Source organism: Amblyraja radiata, chromosome 17, assembly GCF_010909765.2.
Source record: "Amblyraja radiata isolate CabotCenter1 chromosome 17, sAmbRad1.1.pri, whole genome shotgun sequence".
NCBI lineage: Eukaryota > Metazoa > Chordata > Chondrichthyes > Rajiformes > Rajidae > Amblyraja > Amblyraja radiata.
In genome coordinates this window covers 48,204,524-48,225,219 of record NC_045972.1, presented here as the reverse complement: position 1 = coordinate 48,225,219, position 20,696 = coordinate 48,204,524, and the positions used below count along the sequence as shown (strand labels likewise).

The 20,696-nt window shown below is 40.5% G+C and overlaps 2 protein-coding genes across 7 annotated transcripts in view; one reads left to right on the top strand and one right to left on the bottom strand.

The window, feature by feature from the left end:
- Positions 1 to 1,021: 1,021 nt before the first annotated feature.
- Positions 1,022 to 20,696, bottom strand: part of cep89 (centrosomal protein 89) — a 59,235-nt gene continuing 39,560 nt past the window's right edge. For 4 of the 6 annotated variants that reach the window (XM_033036416.1, XM_033036417.1, XM_033036418.1 and 1 more), the window contains 5 exons: positions 20,206 to 20,373; positions 18,379 to 18,520; positions 16,226 to 16,315; positions 9,727 to 9,896; positions 1,022 to 2,303 (listed from right to left, as the gene is read on the bottom strand). In XM_033036416.1, coding sequence (XP_032892307.1) covers positions 1,877 to 2,303; positions 9,727 to 9,896; positions 16,226 to 16,315; positions 18,379 to 18,520; positions 20,206 to 20,373 — 997 coding nt within the window. In that variant the 3' untranslated portion in view covers positions 1,022 to 1,876. Of the gene's footprint in view, positions 2,304 to 9,726; positions 9,897 to 16,219; positions 16,316 to 18,378; positions 18,521 to 20,205; positions 20,374 to 20,696 lie in introns of those variants that run through there. The other 2 variants (XM_033036420.1, XM_033036421.1) reach the window with 2 other exon arrangements.
- On the top strand, positions 9,895 to 14,184 carry LOC116982884 (E3 ubiquitin-protein ligase RNF182-like). The gene is made up of 2 exons (XM_033036433.1): positions 9,895 to 10,037; positions 13,281 to 14,184. The coding sequence occupies exons 1-2, from the start codon at positions 10,030 to 10,032 to the stop codon at positions 13,999 to 14,001; spliced, it is 729 nt and encodes a 242-aa protein (XP_032892324.1). The 5' UTR covers positions 9,895 to 10,029; the 3' UTR covers positions 14,002 to 14,184.

Below are 20,696 nucleotides of genomic sequence, written 5' to 3'. Positions count from 1 at the left end.
TTGAGGTAAGCAAGCATTGATAACAGCGTTTATTGGAAGCAGTGCAAAGATTGTTGAGTAATACTGTTTATCACTGTACAATTGGCTTAGTGACCTGCAGCTGAGTTTTAAAATGAGTTCCTCAAACAGTCAGCTTCAAAATCTTGCTGCGAAGGCAGACTTTGGAAATGGAGAAAGGATAAATCATAGATACTGCTTTAAGGACAATTTATCTTACAATCACATAACCATGCAGAGACATACAGTATACTCTCATCTATTGTGGGGGGAGAGATGAGGGGGGGGCAGAGAGGAGGAGGGGAGGGGGCAGAGAGGGGGAGGGGGAGAGAGGGGGAGGGGGAGAGAGGGGGAGGGGGAGAGAGGGGGAGAGAGAGGGAGAGAGGGGGAGAGAGAGGGAGAGAGGGGGAGGGGGGGGAGGGGGAGGGGGAGGGGGAGGGGGAGAGAGGGGGGGGGGAGAGGGGTAAGGGGGAGAGGGGTAAGGGGGAGAGGGGTAAGGGGGAGAGGGGTAAGGGGGAGAGGGGTAAGGGGGAGAGGGGTAAGGGGGAGAGGGGTAAGGGGGAGGGAGGGGGAGGGGGAGAGGGGAGTAGGAAGGAGGGGGGGAGGGGGTTGGAGAGAAGTGGGGTGGAACGGAGGTGGAGGGGAGACGGGGGGGGGGTCAGATTGCTCCCCCTTGAGCCTTTATCGGGACGATTTGTGACGGCATTGCTGGTGATGGCGATTGTGAAATTATAGCTGCAGAGGAAAGGTTTTTTTCTCAAATTTGGATTTTTTTCATTTAAAAATGTGAAATAACTTGTGAAGTATAACATCAATCTGAACGAAACATTGAAAACATACTCAGGACAATTGTGAGCTAGGTGGTGCAAAAATGTAAGCGCTATCGTGTACTGTTTTGGTGTAATTTCAGGGTCTCACATACACGCACGCAGACATTCAAACAAAATGAGAGTTTTACAGACAGACAGACGCTTAAAAATGCTGCAAGATTACTATGAATGCAAAGTCAATTACCAGTTTGAAGTAAAATCCAATTGTTTATTTTGAATCATTTATAAAATAAAGATGAATTAGAAATAGGAACACTGTCACAAATATCCAGAAAACTATGTCAACACAAAAGATTACAGAAATAATGCAACGTACATTAAAACTTATCAAAACAGAGTATAGGCCTGCAAATGATTTTCACAATTTTGTTTGCTTTTCCATCAGTAATATCCCATAAATTCTATGGCCCATAAAAACAAAATATTCATATACTGTGAAAGTTAGTGTTTATTGTTGACATTTAAAAATAACATATGCTAAGATATTCCTCTTGATAGGTGTAGAAAGTCATGTGGTAACCATGTTAAATATTTGGAGACACGTTGTGAAGTTCACGGACACATTATATACACCTGCCAGTCGCCCACAGACAAATTCATCAATTTGTTTCATGCAATGTAAAAACAATGGGATAAACCCCTCTTCCTGTTGCCCCAACTGAAGCTTTGGTGTCATAGAATTTCTGTAAAGCACTTAACTACATACAACTCAAATCAATATGCAAATGTATTTGCAAAATAGTTTGAATGCTATTCATTAAAACGTATTTAGTAATTACCATTTATTTAAAATCTCAATTGTATTTTATATTAGATTCTGTGAGTAGGAAATAAGAATGTAAAATTGGTCTCTGACGAGGTGCATGTATTCCATTAAGCAAATGAATATCTCGATAACAAATCTCAGAATGTTCTCAATAACAGATGCCACTAGTGAAAATATCATTAAAAAACCTTAACATTAATCAACTTCATTGTACAAAAATATTTCAATTGTTCTAAGTTGATAAAAAGAAAACAGAAATGATAAAGTATTCATTATAATCACATTAAGAATAGAAATCATGCTCATTTTTGTCACTTTCATCAGAAGAGGCAATTTGTTGTTGATCAGAGTCAGAGTCGAACATTGGGCTCTTGACATTTTCTTCTCTGGGTTTTTGTTTTCTTTGTTTAGTAATTGTACAATCTCCACTTTCAGGCAAATGAACAGGCAAACTCTTCTTATTATTTGGCTGCAGGTTATTCCCGTGTGCCCTTCTGGAAGAGGAAACCATCACGTCACAATAGCTTAATGCTCTGAAGTCAGATTGAGAGCCGAAATACCTGCAAGGGTTTTCCTTGATATCAAATTGGTCAAAGTTGAGTGCATCCCAGCAATGACTACTGCGTAAAGTGCTGCGCAATAGATCTTTTATCCGCTGATTTTCCCTTGTAGATGATTCCCAGACTGTCTCAAGCTCAGACTCCATTTGCCTAAATGAAAGAGCAGATTATTAGCATTACAGAACACTTATTTATTTGTGCGATTAAGTTTAGGTCACGTATAAATTCACCCAGCACTGAATTTTCATTTTCTTTGGGTAATGAGTTAGATTGCTTCTGTAGATTGCCTTCGCAGCAAGATGTATTTGTTCACACAAAAAAACCCAGGAATTTAAAGCAAATAAATGCTACAAAATGTCTCCTGAAAATTAGTCTGAATATACCTATTTAGAAGGATGGTTTTCCATGTTTGATTGCAAGGTGATGTTGCCATGGCTTGTCTTATGGCATTATTGTTAACACACTCTGACATCAGATTATTTTAATGAATGGAACAAAAAGTCAGTCTGAAGAACCCACGGAAATAATTTTCTGCCGGACAGTTGCTGTGAAATTTGTTCAAATATTCTGCATTATCTTTCGTAGAATCGCAAAATAATACAGCATGGAAACAGGCCCTTCAGCCCACCTTGTCAATGCCCAACATGACGCGCATCTGAGTCCGAGTTTGGCCCATATCCCGTTAAATCTTTCCTATCCTATTGTTAATCCACTTGCCTCAACTACTTCTTGTGGAAGCTCATTCCACACATGCATTAACCCTAACCCTAATGTACTCTGCATGAAGTACTTCAGTTGCCTCTCAGATTCCTTTTACATCTTTTCTCTCTCATCTCAAACGTACGCTCTCTAGTTTTTTTTATTCTCTTTCCTGAGGCAAGAGACTGATCTATGCCCCTCATGATTTAATACATTTCTATACGATCACCCCTTATTCTTCTACTCTAAGGCACATGGTCCTAGACAGTCCAACCCATCCCTATAAGGTATGACACCGGGAGAAGTGACACCATGCCAAGATTTGAAAGCGAGGATGGGAGTTTTAAAATTGTGATATTACTTCACTGTAATAACTGTGATATTACTTCACAAGCAGTGTGAAAAGGAGTAGTTGGGAACTGGAATAAGATTTAAATTTGCCGGTACAGATAAGGGAGGTCAGCCATTTTTGGAAATGTTTCAAGTCTAGAGGTAACAAATGCAAGGTTGAGAATATCTTGAGCAGTTGAGCTGTGGCCAGACTAAATGTAGATGAGATTATGGAGAGAGAATTAGGTAGCTTTCAAGCGAATGTAGAATTGGTGTTCAACTCAATGCATGGGAAACGTGATACCAACGTTAGAAGAAACTAGTCCATTTTCAGACTACTGCAAGAAAAAGAGTCAGAGTTTGTGCCTATGGATTTAAGCTTGTGACATGGCTTTAGGATAAAGGGGTTGATCTTCTGAAGACATAGTTCGGAAATAAATTACTGTGGATCTGGTATTGGATGATGCACAAAGAAAATTTGCCAAATTAGAGACAGTTCAGGCGGTGTTGGTGACATTAGCATACATGCCAAGACTCGTTTTTGATGGTTTAACCAAAGGGAAGGTTTCAAATGAGAAAAGAGTAGTCTTCAGAATGACAAAGGATCTCAACCTGAAACGTCACCTATCCATGTTCTCCACAGATGCTGCCTGACCCGCTGAGTTACTCCAGCACTCTGTGAAACGTCACCTATCCATGTTCTCCACAGATGCTGCCTGACCCGCTGAGTTACTCCAGCACTCTGTGAAACGTCACCTATCCATGTTCTCCACAGATGCTGCCTGACTCTGAGTTACTCCAGCACTTTGTGTCTATCTTTAGAAAAAGGAGGCAGCGAAGGATAGATCTTTGAGGAACACCAGAGGTTTTACTGAATGTGTGGGAATAAAAGCCATTATTAACAATTCTGTGGGTATAAATGAAGAGTCTAAAGAGGAACCAGACAAACAGAATCCCAATCTGTGGAAAACAATTGAAAAATGTTTGATGAAATAAAGCAATTCTTTGCAACAGAATCAAACAATAGACAATAGGTGCAGGAGTAGGCCATTCGGCCCTTCGAGTCAGCACTGCCATTCAATGTGATCGTGGCTGATCATCTCCAATCAGTACCCTGTTCCCGCCTTCTCCCCATATCCCCTGACTCCGCTATTTTTAAGAGCCCCATCTAGCTCTCTCTTGAAACCATCCAGAGAACCTGCCTCCACCGCCCTCTGAGGCAGAGAATTCCAGACTCACCACTCTCTGTGAGAAAAAGTGTTTCCTCGTCTCGGTTCTAAATGGCTTACTCCTTATTCTTAAACTGTGGCCCCTGGTTCTGGACTCCCCCAACATCGGGAACATGTTTCCTGCCTCTAGTGTGTCCAAACCCTTAATAATCTTATGTTTCAAACACTGCAGACAGCTCCACAAGGTTTGGATATTTAGTCACAATCCCACCGTATGCTACTAGTGATTGTAACAGAGCTGTCTTGTTACTGTGACAGAGACACAAACTTCAATTGAGTATTAGAAAAAAAGAATTCCATGTAAAATAGGCATGAATTTGGGAAGCAATATTTAAAGGCTTTGGAGAAGACAGGGAGTTCAGTGACGGAATTGTAATTTGCAAAGACAAAAAGGCCAAAGGTATTTTCTCTGCAGGAGAGGGATGTTATCTATACATTTGAAGGAAAATAAATTTATAGGCTACAATACCGAAAATTAAAAAAATTCAATTCATATCGGGGCGAAGAGAAACGTTGGAAGGTCAGCATGTGAATGGAAATCTTGATAAGATGACTTTGCAGAAGGCTTGAAGGGAGATAGGAAAGAATCTGCAGTTATATATAAGTTTGGGATTAGAGCCAGGGAGAGACTTGGTCATGGATCTTGAGAAATGAAAGAGAAGCAGCAGTCAGGAGACCCAATACAGTGCCCTCTATAATGTTTGGGACAGAGAACCATCATTTATTTATTTGCCTCTGTATTCCACAATTTGAGATTTGTAATAGAAAAAAAAAAAATCACATGTGGTTAAAGTGCGCATTGTCAGATTTTATTAAAGGGTATTTTTTTGGTTTCACCATGTAGAAATTACAGCTGTGTCGATACACAGACTCCCCCATTTCAATGGCTTTACAGGCGTTTGTAATTACTCAGGTGTGTTTAGTTGCCTCCTTAATGCAGGTATAAGAGAGCTCTCAGCACCTAGTTTTTTCTCCAGTCTTTCCATCACCTTTGGAAACTTTTATTGCTGTTTATCAACAAGGACTAAAGTTGTGCCAATGAAAGTCAAAGAAGCCATTATGAGACTGAGAAACAAGAATAAAACTGTTAGGGACATCAGCCAAACCTTAGGCTTACCAAAATCAACTGTTTGGAACATCATTGAGTAGAAAGAGAGCACTGGTGAGCTTACTAATCGCAAAGGGACTGGCAGGCCAAGGAAGACCTCCACATCTGATGACAGAAGAATTCTCTCTATAATGAAGAAAAATCCCCAAACACCTGGCCAACAGATCAGAAACACTCTTCAGGAGTCAGGTGTGGATTTCCCAATGACCACTGTCCACAGAAGACTTCATGAACAGAAATACAGAGGCTACACTGCAAGATGCAAACCTCTGGTTAGCCGCAAAAATAGGATGGCCAGGTTACAGTTTGCCAAGAAGTACTTAAAAGAGCACCACAGTTGTGGAAAAGGGTCTTGTGGACAGATGAGACAAAGATTAACTTATATCAGAGTGATGGCACAAGCAAAGTATGGAGGAGAGAAGGAACTACCCAAGATCCAAAGCATACCACCTCATCTGTGAAACACGGTGGTGGGGGTGTTATGCCCTGGGCATGTATGGCTGCTGAAGATCTGACAATGTGCACTTTAACCACATGTGATTTTTTCTATTGCAAATCTCAAATTGTAGAGTACAGTGGCAAATAAATTAATGATGGGTCTTTGTCCCAAACATTATGGAGGGCACTGTAGCTTCAAGCTTAATGACAATGAATCATTCTTGGCACATTATGGGAGGGGAGGATGGGCGAGAGGTCTAAGAAAATAGCTAACAGGGCAAAGAAGAAGTGGATAACTTTTAAAAGGTAAAGATTTTGGGCTGATGATTACAGTACAATGTTGTATATAGTGCAGCCAGACCAGGCAATGAATGGCTAAACCTATTTGCCCATCATGGTGCAAGTTAGAAGAAGGGTCTGATCAAAACGTCACATATTGATGTGCTCCAGAAACCTTGCGTGATCTGCTGAGCTATTCCAGCTATTCCAGCATTTTGGCTTTTACTCCTTTTCAAAAGCTTGAAAAAGGATCCCGACCCGAAAATAAATACAAAAAACTCAGCAAGACAAGTAGCATCTCTGGAGAGAAGGAATGGGTGATGTTTCAAGACCCTTCTTCAGACTGAATGGGTGACATTTCGGGTCGAGACCCTTCTTCAGACTGTCCCGACCTGAAACATCACCATGTTTCCAGAGTTGCTGCCTGATGTGCTGAGTAACATTTGGATAGGTTAAATCAGGGCAAAACTTACTCAACCAAATGGAGAGTGTTGCAGAACAGAGAAACGAGCAGTAGGGGACCCGAGGGCAACCTTTACACCCAGAGGATGGAGGGTATATGGAAAAGGCTGTCAGAGAAAGGCTGCAGTGATGGATATAAGTACAATGTTTAAAAGACATATAAACGGGTACATGGATAGTAAAGGTTTAGAGGGATATGGGCAAATGGGACTAGCTCAGGTCGATGGGTTGAGCCAAAGGACCTATTTACATGCTGTATAATTCTAAGATTCTACATTTTACAACCTAAATACAGAACATGAATATAATGCAGTATCAGGTCCTTTTCACAATGGCAGGCAGTGACTAGTGGGGTACCGCAAGGCTCAGTGCTGGGACCCCAGCTATTTACAATATATATTAATGATCTGGATGAGGGAATTGAAGGCAATATCTCCAAGTTTGCGGATGACACTAAGCTGGGGGGCAGTGTTAGCTGTGAGGAGGATGCTAGGAGACTGCAAGGTGACTTGGATAGGCTGGGTGAGTGGGCAAATGTTTGGCAGATGCAGTATAATGTGGATAAATGTGAGGTTATCCATTTTGGTGGCAAAAACAGGAAAGCAGACTATTATCTAAATGGTGGCCGACTAGGAAAAGGGGAGATGCAGCGAGACCTGGGTGTCATGGTACACCAGTCATTGAAAGTGGGCATGCAGGTGCAGCAGGCAGTGAAGAAAGCGAATGGTATGTTAGCTTTCATAGCAAAAGGATTTGAGTATAGGAGCAGGGAGGTTCTACTGCAGTTGTACAGGGTCTTGGTGAGACCACACCTGGAGTATTGCGTACAGTTTTGGTCTCCAAATCTGAGGAAGGACATTATTGCCATAGAGGGAGTGCAGAGAAGGTTCACCAGACTGATTCCTGGGATGTCAGGACTGTCTTATGAAGAAAGACTGGATAGACTTGGTTTATACTCTCTAGAATTTAGGAGATTGAGAGGGGATCTTATAGAAACTTACAAAATTCTTAAGGGGTTGGACAGGCTAGATGCAGGAAGATTGCTCCCGATGTTGGGGAAGTCCAGGACAAGGGGTCACAGCTTAAGGATAAGGGGGAAATCCTTTAAAACCGAGATGAGAAGAACTTTTTTCACACAGAGAGTGGTGAATCTCTGGAACTCCCTGCCACAGAGGGTAGTCGAGGCCAGTTCATTGGCTATATTTAAGAGGGAGTTAGATGTGGCCCTTGTGGCTAAGGGGATCAGAGGGTATGGAGAGAAGGCAGGTACGGGATACTGAGTTGGATGATCAGCCATGATCATATTGAATGACGGTGCAGGCTCGAAGGGCCGAATGGCCTACTCCTGCACCTAATTTCTATGTTTCTATGTTTCCTTACAGCCATCAGGCTATTAAACACTACAACCTCATAAGCTGTGAACTACAATAGACTATTATTATTATTGCACTGTTATTGGGTTTTTTTCTATGAGTTTTTGTTATATTATTTATTATGTTTACATATTCTGTTGTGCTGCAGCAAGTAAGAATTTCATTGTTTTATCTGGGACACATGACAATACAACACTCTTGACTCTTGTTCCACCCCTCTGCATTTCTGACTACAGGATATTTGTTTATATATTAGAAAGAAGGAACTGCAAATACTGTTTTACAACAAAATACACAGAGTGCTGGACAAACTCGGCAGGTCAGGCAGCATTTCCCTGAGAAGATGGATAGGTGATGTTTTGGGCCAGGATCCTTCTTTAGACTGATTGGGGAGGAGGAGAAGGGAGGGGAAGGACAAATCTTGGCTGGTATTAGGTGAACGCAGGCGAGAGGGGGTTTTGATAGGCAGATGGTTTGACAAAGGCAGGGGTGAAAGGACAGAAGGCAAAAAGATTGAAGCGTTGTGAATTTTGAAGGAATGTAGGTGAAAGGGAAGGGGGAGGGAGAGAAATAGGTCTGAGTTTGGGATGGGGACTAGCAGTTATCTAAACATTGGAAAATTCAATGTTCATATCATTGGGTTGTAAGCTTATTTATAGTGTTTATATATTGTTCATGACAAAAAATCTTCTCTAAACTTGTACAGATCAAGATGACCCAAGTGAAGATAAAAAGACAATATCGCCCAGTATTGGAAATATAAAGCATGGATAATAACTATTGTGCTATTATTAACTATTCATTTAATCCCTCCAAAGACTGCTCTGATTGTTGCTTTAACTACTGTACGGGTTCAGTAACTACAGCAACCTAGCAGCTTGGATTCAGCTCTGGCAATTTAAACTATTAACTCAGAAAATCCATAAAGAGCTGTAAAAGATGGTGAATTGTCGATGTCATTTCCCTCTCCCCACTCTGTGAACATTACTGCACAGCTGCCTACAGGATGCAAACCACTGCTGACATGTATCGCTTGAAACAAGATTGCATTCTTCTCAATCATAACCTCTGTTACACAAGGACATCTTCAGCTGTTGATCTCAAATTTCCCTTCTGCTTCCAAGCAACAGTCCAGATGTATTGTATTAATGACGTTTGGTATTTGTCTCAGTGCTCCACACCCTGCCAGGCAAAGCAGGATTAACCGAAGATCCTCATTTCACACTGCTTCGATCAACAATACAGATCTCACAACTTTAAACAAAACCACTACTTTTACTGAAGCAAGAAATGTTCACATGAAAGGAAAATTGAACATTATATCCAACAGTGTAAATTTGGAGCTCGTTTGATGGAATTTCACTTGTATTTTCGACGAACAATTTATTTTGAATCAACAGGAAGAAAAAACCTGGTAGCAATAAATCTTTAACTTGGATCAACAGTGATTTTTGACATGAAGGTAAAAGAAGAATAAATCCAGGTTATAGAATTCTGCTTTCTGCCATTCACTCTTGTGTACTTAATGGCAAATGTTGTGTGCTTTGGTCTGTAATGCAACAGATGGATAAAATGCAATGCAGGAACATGGAGCCACACATTTTTTTATACATCGATATGTTGTAATTGGTTTGCTATGCCAATGACAGCTTTACCTTTTCTGTTCCAGCAGTTCATCAATGGTTTCCTGCTTGTCCTTCAGTAGCTGCTGGAGATGTCGTTTTTCCCGCTGGTACTGAGCAGTCCTTCTGGCAAAATCCTCTTCGTGTTCCTTCATACGGTTGTTAACGTCTCCTAGCTTCACTGCAGCTTTTGTTTTGTATACCTTGGTGGATTCATCAAATGGCACTGTTATTGTTGTTCACTGCTGTGCAAAAGAAGCTTACTGATATGACAATAAACTACAGGCCTGTGGATTACCCGACAGAAAACATTCTCCTAGTCTGAAGATACAAGGCATGATCAGGTATTTTTTTCTATTTGCATGCCAGCTATAGTTTATATAATAGCACTTGAGGATATATAAATAACATTGTTTTCAGTGTAACTAAATACAAAATCGATCACGTTTTTAACAGGTTTAAGTAGCTTTATTTTAAACAAACTGCTATATAAAGCATTTCTGGTCTTATTGTAAATATAATGCTTGTAATCATTTTTCAATATTGGCCCTGAGATTTTAATTGTTTTTGGTTTAATGTTTTATTTTTAACCAATCACTGAAACAGTTATATTTTTGGCAAATTAGAGATCATTAATATGTGATTTAAAAACATTAGGATACTAATAAAAATGAAATATAAATCTCATAATTTAGATACACTGGTTATTATTATTATAGAATTCATATTCCTATCATCAAATATTAACTTTGACTGTATTCTTCAACACTTACAAAAATCCAATATAAATTTGTATGTGCCCTCATAACATGCGTCAGATCACTGCATCCCTTCGACATATTTATTTAAAAGCTACTTCAGGGATACTATCCAATGAGCTGCAATTATCAAGCATTGTCGCAAACTGTAAATAACCAAAATGCATTATGAAGTAAAGAAGCTGCAATATATCTGGACAATTGGAAGTTTCTCTTTTTTTATGCATGAGGGCAGTAAGAGACAACCGTGGATGACAAGGGAAGTCGAGGACAGTATAAAATGAAAACAGAAGATGTATAACATAGCAAAGATGAGCGGGAAGCCACAGGATTGGGAAACATTTAAAGTGCAACAGAAGATAACTAAAAAGGCAATACAGGGAGAAAAGATGAAGTACGAAGGTAAGCTAGCCAAGAATATAAAGGAGGATAGTAAAAGCTTCTTTAGGTATGTTGAAAGGAAAAGATTAGATAAGACAAATGTGGGTCCTTTGAAGACAGAAACAGGTGAATTTATTATGGGGAACAAGGAAAAGGCAGACGAGTTGGACAGGTACTTTGGTTCTGTCTTCACTAAGGAAGTCAATCTCCCAGATGCACTAGGGAACAGAGGATCTAGGGTGACGGAGGAACTGAAGGAAATTCACATTAGTCAGGAAATGGTGCTGGGTAGACTGATGGAATTGAAGGTTGATAAGTCCCCATGGCCTGATGGTCTGCATCCCAGGGTATTCGAGTTGGTTCCAGTAATCATGGATGCATTGATGATCATTTTCCAATATTCTATAGATTCTGGATCAGTTCCTGTGAATTGCAGGGTAGCTAATGTTATCCTATTTTTTTTTTTAAAAGGAAGGAGAGAGAAAGCAGGGAATTATAGACCAGTTAGCCTGACATCAGTTGTGGGGAAGATTCTGGAGTCAATTTTAAAATATGTAATAGCGGCGCATTTGGATCGCAGTAACAGGATCAGTACAAATCAGTATGGATTTACAAAGGGGAAATCTTCTTGAATTTTTTGAGGATGTAACTAGGAAAATGGACAAGGGAGAGCCAGCGGATGTAGTGCATCTGGACTTTCAGATAGCCTTCAATAAGGTCCCACACAGGAGATTAGTGGGCAAAATTAGAACACATGGTATTGGGGTAGGATATTGACATAGATAGAAAATTCGATGGCAGACAGGAAACAAAGAGTAGGAATTAACAATTCCCTTTCAGAATGGAAGGCAGTGACTAGGCTCGGTGCTGGGACCGCAGCTATTCACAAGATATATTAATGATTTAGATGAAGGAATTAAAAGTAACATTTGAAAATTTGCAGATGACACAAAGCTGGGTGGCAATGTGAACTGTGAAGAGGATGCTATGAGAATGCAGGGCGAGTTGGATGAGTGGGCAGGTGCAAGGCAGATGCAGTTTAATGTGGATAAATGTGAAATTATTCACTTTGGTGGCAAGAACAAGAAGGCAGATTATTATCTGAATGGTGTCAGATTAGTAAAAGGGGAAGTGCAACAAGGCCTAGGTGTCCTTAGACATCAGTCACTGAAAGTAAGCATGCAGGTGCAGCAGGCAGTGAAGAAAGCTAATGGCATGTTGGCCTTCATAATGCGAGGATTTGAGTATAAGAGCAAAGAGGTTCTTCTGCAGTTGTGCAGGGCCCTGGGAAGACCACACCTAGAGTATTGTGTGCAGTTTTGGTCTCATAATTTAAGGACATTCTTGCTATTGAGGGTGTACAGCGTAGGTTCATGAGGTAAATTCCCAGGATGGCGGGACTGTCATATGATGAAAGAATGGAACGACTGGGCTTGTATGCACTGGAAGTTAGAAATATGAGAGGGGATCTTATAGAAACATATAAAATGATTAATGGATTAGACACGCTAGATGCAGGAAACATATTCCCGATGTTGGGGAGTCCAGAACCAGGGGACACAGTTTAAGAATAATGGGTAGACCATTTAGAAATGAGAAAAAAAAAATTCACACAGAGAGTGGTGAATCTCTGGAACTCTCTGCCACAGAGGGTAGTTAAGGCCAGTTCATTGGCTATATTTAAGAGGGAGTTAGATGTGGCCCTTGTGGCTAAAGGGATCAGGGGGTATGGAGAGAAGGCAGGTACGGGATACTGAGTTGGATGATCAGCCATGATCATATTGAATGGCGGTGCAGGCTCGAAATGGCCTACTCCTGCACCTATTTTCTATGTATCTATGAGATGAGAAAAAACTTGTGAATTTGTGGAATTCTCTGTCTCAGAAGGTAGTGGAGGCCGATTCACTGGTTGCATTCAAAAGAGAGTTAAATATGCTCTTAGGGCTAGCGGAATCAAGGGATATGGGGAGAAGGCAGGAAGTAAGAATTTCATTATTCTATCTGGGACATATGACAATTAAACACTCTTGACTCTGATTCACATTTCCATCTCCATTAACTGCTCCTTCTCCTCACATCACTTCCCCAAACAACCACAGCAGATGCAACACCTGCCCTTTTACCTTCTCTGTCCCATCATCCTGTGACCCAAACAGTTATCCCAGATAACTTAAGAGTGTCTTCAAACTACACACAAGCATCCCAAAACGTTATGCTTTTTCATTAATGGTCTACTTTAGCAGAGATTTTAATTTTGAGTTTGAAAGTGTTAGTTATTTCTTTGGTCAGTTGAAGTTCCAGATGTTAGATTTCACCTTAGTATTGATATACAATACATTTCTTAATTGAATATTTAACTATTTTATGTTCAGTGGTTAATCAAATTAATACATTTGCTTACAGAATGTAAATGCATGTTTTTGTAACATGACTTTCTTCGTCCCTTAGTGCAGCTGAATTAAAGATGAATTCCACCGACACAGCAGATGAAAGTACAGAACTGGAATGTAAAATCTGCTATCAAAAGTACAATAGCCATAGTCGAAAGCCAAAGATACTGGACTGTTTACACAGAGTATGTGCAAGATGTCTAAGCAAAATCCTAGATACCACTGATAATTCCCACTGCATGAGCTGTCCCTTCTGTCGCAACGAGACAGAGGTCCACAAAGCTGATAGTCTTCCTGATGACACAAACATCATGTGTAAACTTACAGCGAAGAACAGGACAACAAAGAATTTGGGTTGCCAAGAGATAGTTTTGACGCCAAAAAACTTGTCTTCATCCAATTCAACCCTTGATTCTTCTAACTTTTTAGTTATTACCATAAGGGAGGTTCAAATGAATTCTCCCATTACTCCAAGAAGGAATACCATCTCTGATTACCATGCAGATCATAGTTTTGAAACAATGTCCATTACATCCCAAAGTAGAATTGATCAAGATGTGTTCTCTAAAATTTGTACCCGTGTGCCAAGGATACTCGTGTGGTTGTTAGGTTTCTTCTATTTCAGCTCACTGCCACTTGGAATTTATCTTTTGGTCATCCAAAAAGTGACTCTTGGTATTGTTTGTGTCAGTCTTGTTCCTTCCAGTTTGACAGTTTGCTTGGTCTACGGTTTTTGTCAGTGCCTCTGCCAAGGTATATGTGATTGTTCGAGAAACTAACAGCCACTATAATAAAATATGGATTTGATCAGCACCCCAATTAAAACCATAGCTTGTCATGGGACCATGCATACATAAACATTGGGTAAATCATTTAAAATATCTGCCAGGCTGTGGGATTTACTCCCAATGATCCGAGCTCTAATTGCAAAGAGCAGCTTTACATTAACCTCAGCAACCCCAAAGTGCTTTCAGACCAACTATAGATGTTGCATTGTAGAAAACATGATAATCAACTTGCACAGAGCTGGCTTCCATATGCCCCTCAACTGGAATTATCAACTGAAAGATGCTTGGACAGTTACATAAACAGGAAAAATGTAGATGGTTATGGTCTATATGCAGGCAATTGGACTAGCTTAGACGAGGCACCTTGGTTGACATGGATGCGGCAGTGCCAAAGGACTGTATCTATGCTGTATGATTCTATGACTCAATGGCACCATTCAATCAGTCAATCAATCTACTTCTTAAACTGGACTTCATCATTACACATAACTTGCCCAACAACGGTGGCATTGTAAGCAAAATTAAATATAGAGTTGGAACTGTGTCCGGCTACATACCCTCATGGGTATAGAGTGAATACACAAAGGACCAAGTGAACTGGCGAAAAATCGTCGCGCTATCGTGAACCGTTTTTGCCAAACCGGAAGATAACAAGATCAGAATTTTAGTTATGTATAGGTTGAAGAGTAGGCATTCAAAATGGTTGTAGCAGACCTTCATTGGCCTGTCTAGTCTCCCCAATAACAGCTGGTCATCCAAATTCAATCCCTTGTTCCTTTGTTCTTTATCCAAATGAAGTAGATCTACTCCTGCTTAAATACATTTAATGTTTTCATCTTCCCATCTCAGTTCTAAATGGCCTACCCACATGATCAGTCTGAAGAAGGGTCTCGACCCGAAGCATCACCTATTCCTTCGCTCCATAGATTCTGCCTCACTCGCTGAGATTCTCCAGCATTTTTGTCTACCTACCCACATACCTCGGCTTTTACTTCTAGTTTTGGGCTTAACCATCATCAGAAAAATCCTCTTGCATTTATTCTGTCCAGTTCCATCAGTTTCATCAATGAGGTCCCAACTGATTCTTCTAACGTAGCAAATACAAATCCATTTGTTCATTATACACAGGTTCTGCCATCCCTGAAATCAGCCTGGTCACCTTCACAGTATTCCCTCAGATCAAGAACATCCTTCCTCAAATATGGAAACCAAAACTACACATAGTGCTCAAGATGTAATTTGACCATGCTAAGCTGAATAAGACAGTGCTACTGCTGTACTCAATTCCTCTTGTTATGTAGGCCAACAAATCATTTGGCTTCCTAACTACCTACAGCCCCTGAATTAAAATACCGGGGAGGGCAGGAGCGTTGTGAAGGAGAGGGTCGGGAATCATGCCAGCAACTCACTCAGAAGCTCGGGTGGCTGCGAGCGGCCGCCGGGACCGGCCAGCGGAACTGCAGCTAGACCCGGGGCTCGCAAACGACCTGGGAACTGCAGCTAGTCCCGGGGACTCGAGGGATCTGGGAACTGTAGCTAGTCCCGCGGCACGCAGGTGATCTGGAAACTGCAGAAAACTAAGTATTTTTAGTATGTATTGTTACTAATTACTAATTTAGTTACTATGTGTTATTACTTCCATGTATTAACTATGGCGATAGATGTGGCCCGCCATCCGCTTACAAACATGGGTCCTGGCCCCTATGTAAAAAAGGTTGCTGACCCCTGGACTAAATCAAACCCTTGATCCTGTCCCGCCAGCCTTTTTTCAAAATTAGCAACTCAAAATGGGGGTGCGTCTTCATTGCCGGGAAATACAGCATATACTTTCAGTTAATACTGAAAGTATATAAATTAAAATAACCTAATTTTAATATACACATATTCTGTCTACAATAGCAGTTTTACCTTGGAACTGCTGACCTTCCCGAGCAAGGCAAGATGTTTCACTATATAATGGTGCTAGTTGACTCCTGTCTGTAAAGTTGCATAAAACCACTTCCAATCTGCTCCCAAATTGGCTTTAATTTTACCTGTTGTTCACTTTTACTAATAATGTAAAGTTATTAGTTATGAATCTAGTTAAATTATTATGATTTTTTTTTTAAAGCACCAGTTTAATGACAATATGATTTTCTCAACTGATAGAAATTTCTACCAGTTGAGAAATCTTAAATTAACTTACAAAATAATTGAAAACTGAAGACATTCAAACCTTCACTTGCTCCTCCAACTTGCCCAAACGCATGTTGTCTGCCAATATCCTGTTTAAAACTCCATTCTTCTCATTTGTTAAGCTTTTTGTCTGTTGCAAAAAAAAAAAGTTACATTTAAGGTTTGAGTACTAAAGCTTTCTCCCTGTTGGATTGCAACCTTGTCGTTGTCGGGGAGCTTGTGTGTCTCAGTGATCCCTAGAGCTACGTCAGCGGGAGATTCGTCTCCTGTTAGGGTCTCCCATGCTGGACAGGTCGAAGGGTCGAGGCGAGACGAAGAGCGATCCACTGGTCCTCCAGGTTGGAGGTTGAGCACAGGGCTAACAACCCTGTCTCGTAAAACAAATATGTTACAGAAACAGTAACTGAAGTAATCAACACTACTGAGTGGAGGACCTTCGTTTTACATGGCAGGAGGCAGAATAGGCAGTAAGTAAGTAAGTACTAAAGCTTTGACAAAAAAGGTGTGGTGAACAAAAAGAACTGGTGTTCGATTAAGATAAGAAAGTCTTTTAAAACAAACAAAAAAAACCTGATTTCCAATTTTAAAAGCTGTACGACCTTAGGAGCAGGCAAAATGATATTTGACCTCAGCGCCATGTAAGGAGGATGCCGAAACTGCTGTAATTCACCATCGACCTATTCCTATTCTTCCTCTTTGTGCATATGTGATTTGAAGGATTTGGTTGCCAAGTTCAACAGCCAATGAAGGCTTGCACATGTATAATAACTGACATCAAGAGTTACTCGATTAAAACAAAACATTTCATTGCAAGGGGATGGGGTGAAGAATTGCACGAAAAAGTAATTTTAATGAACTTATGTAAATATTTTCCAAAACATAAAATCTCTCACCTTATAACTGGTGATGATTTATTTCATAGGATTTTCTTTCATAAAATGATAAAAGCTGGTTTATTGACTTCTGGTAAGAAATATTATGATAAAATATATAGGAATGAACTGCAGATGCTGCTTTACACCGAAGATAAGATACAAAATGCTGGAGTAACTCAGCGGGTCAGGCAGCATCTCTGGAGAAAATAAATAGATGACGTTTCTTCTTTAGACTGAGAGTCAGGAGAGAGGGAACTAGAGAATTGGTACAAAGTTCAAATGAATGAACAAAGTTATGCAAAAAGACAAATCAAAGCCAGCAACTATGATCAAGGAAAAGTGGAGCCCACAATCGTCCATTGTTAGCTGTGAATGAGCAGAGCTGGAGCATGAGCAGAGAGACAGAGGGGTGCAAAATGAGGGTAGAAGCAATAGGTAGCAAGGTGAAAAGTAAAAGCGGCAGGATTGCACATTGTAAAGCCAGAGGAAAGAAAGTAGCTGTACGGGGAGGGGAATAGGTGGGAATCCAGGTGGGGCACAAGGGAGGGAGGGGGGGAACGGGGATGTTTAACAAAGAAGCGCCTTGCCATACCTCCCCCCTCCACTACTTTCTTTCTGGCTTTACAATGCACAACTCTTAAAACCTGTCTCCAGCTCTTGTTCCAACCATCTGCCTATCTAAATCCATCTTTGCCTATGTTGACCTATTACCTGCCATGATTGGTCCTGCCTCTTCCCTTTTCCAGCTTTCCACCCTCCCCCCCCCCCCCCCAACCCCCACCTACAATGTCTGAAGAAGGATCCCAATCTGAAATGTCACCGATCCATACTCTCCAGAGATGCTGCCTGACCCCGAGTTGCTCCAGCACTTTGTGTCCTCTCCAATAGCGTCCCTTCTACTGACACGAGGCTCACTGGCCTGTTATTCCCTGGATTTTCTCCGCTTCCCTTGTTAACTAAAGGAACAACATTGGCTACACTCCAACATGCCCCATCTGCACTAGTCCCACCTGCTTGCGTTCTACGATGTTAGACTCACTGGCCTATAGTTTCCAGGAGTTTCTTTGCAGCCCTTCTTAAATAGAAGCACAACATTTGTCACCCACCAGTCTTCCAGCACCCTACCCGTGTTTAATGATGACATAAATCTCAGCCATGGCACCTCATGATTTATCCACCTTAATGGTCTTCAAGAGCCCCAACAGCACCTCCTTCATAATCTCAAAAGGAGAAGGTATTATGATTCTGCTATTTTCTCCTCATCAACATTTTTGATAAGATATTCTTCTCCAGGCAGAAGATATTAAAAATTGCTTACCACATGTACAAGCTGATCACGTTCAAGAGCTGCTTTTTCAGCAAGACTGATCAGATTTGCCAGATATTGATGAGCTGCCACCTCTTTCTCCATAGCTTCTTCCATCTGCTGTTTTAGAAGACCAATCTTCTTTTGTGCTAGCCTGTGAACAATATTGGTCATTGGAATAGTCATACTAAATTAATCGATTATATTGCTTAATGGTAATTTTGCTTTAACCATTTCATATGCTAGACAAATACCCTACTGATATTTATATTTGGAAAACAGAATAAACAATGAATAGTTTATTTTGACAATTACACCTGTTTATTATCATCTAGGACAAACATAGACATAGAAACATAGAAACTAGGTGCAGGAGTAGGCCATTCGGCCCTTCGAGCCTGCACCGCCATTCAATATGATCATGGCTGATCATCCAACTCAGTATCCTGTACCTGCCTTCTCTCCATACCTCCTGATCCCTTTAGCCACAAGGGCCACATCTAACTCCCTCTTAAATATAGCCAATGAACTGGCCTCAACTACCTTCTGTGGCAGAGAATTCCACAGACAAATGACGTAAGACAGAGTTTTTCTTTATCTTATTTAACTATTCAAATTAATAATGGGTATAAGGAACAAGTAAATAATTAGTTATAAGTAAAGAAAATGTGTAAACTAAAAACAGAAAATACTGGAAATTCTCAGATCAGATAGAACCATGGAAGAAAGAGAGTTAATAGTTTGACATGATAATCTTTCCTCAGATCTGAGACAACAGAATATATGGGAAAGGGGCAGAGCTAGAAAGAAAGAGAGAAAAATCTATGATAAGGCACCAGCTGGGAAACAGTGATGGTGCTACCTGAGAGCGTTGAAGCCTTGATAATTACATGGTGATCTACCTGAGGGAGAAGAATGACAATTGAGGAGAAATGTGGAATGACAATTGAGGAGACTAGTGGGAGAACTGGGAAGGGGATGGAGAGAGAAAGCAAGGGCTCTCTGAAGATAACTCCCACTAGCATTACTGTCTGCGCCTACATTCTATCTTTGTCCCGCCCCCTTCCCTGACATCAGTCTGAAGAAGGGTCTCGATCTGAAACGTCGCCCATTCCTTCTCTCCAAAGATGGGTTTATGTTAGGTTATAGATCAGAAAATCGCACTGAATGACAAATGGATGAGGGGTTAAAATAGCTTGCTCCCATTCATATTTTGCACAGAAATCTTGCATTCTGACATTATCTGACAAACCCTGACAATGTACCGAAAAGTAACTTAATTTATAAAATATAACGGGTGCTCGTCAAGTGAGCAGGACCATGGACAACAGTGATGGTTTACAATATGAAGTGAAAAATGGCGATTTACCAAGTCAATACGAGGATAGAGATATTTTAGAGGCTTTTAGATAGGCACATGGATATGTAGGCACAGGAATTAGTTTAACTCGGCCTCAACATGGACATTTTGGGCCAAAAGGTCTGTTTCTGTGCTGTATTGTTGAATGCTCTCTGTTCTATCAAGCTGTCTACATAGATGAGCTGTCACTCAGATGGAGGCAGCCTCTTTAGGGTAGTTTGATGATAAACACTGTGGTGATGTGAGATTTCTCAAAGAACTGGTGTAGACTCAATGGGTCAAATGGTCGTCTTCTACATTGTGAAATATGGGAAAGAAAAATGAAGGGGAAAAATAAAAAGCAAATGACAATTATATGAAAACAATTTTCCTGCAAAATGTCTTGATGTGCAGAATAAAATTGAAATGTTTAAACAGTAAATGAGTTATATTACTGGAATAAATGTATAGTTCAATAGAAATATATTTATCCATTATACCTCTTTGACTTCTGTGCTACATGTAGTTCTGCTTCTAAAGTTTTATTGTCAGCAACAAATTCTGTCCTCTCAACGAGCAGGCCCTTTTTCTCAGCTTGTAGACTTGCAATTCTTCCCATCAATTCCTCCATTTCCACCTGCTGCTTCTCTTGCTCAAGCTGCTGTTTTCTACATAGAAAGAACACAAAAGCTCTTGACAATTGTTTGGATACTGGGATATTGGCTTACACACAGTCAACAGCAAAAAGATGTTTTTAAACACAGAACTTAAAAAAAAGCTTCCCACCAAAATCTAGCAATCTATGTGCTATGGTTTTCTCCTTTGTTAACAAGTGCCTCCATGCATGAGCTGCAGATTTTCCTTGTCCAGCAACAGAGATGGTCTGTAAGCATTTGATGAGTAGAGCCAGGATTTGGCCATAAATGCCATGTGCCTTTTCATGCCTTTTTTGATGATTTCACCAGGATAATGCCTTTTTCATGATCGAGTG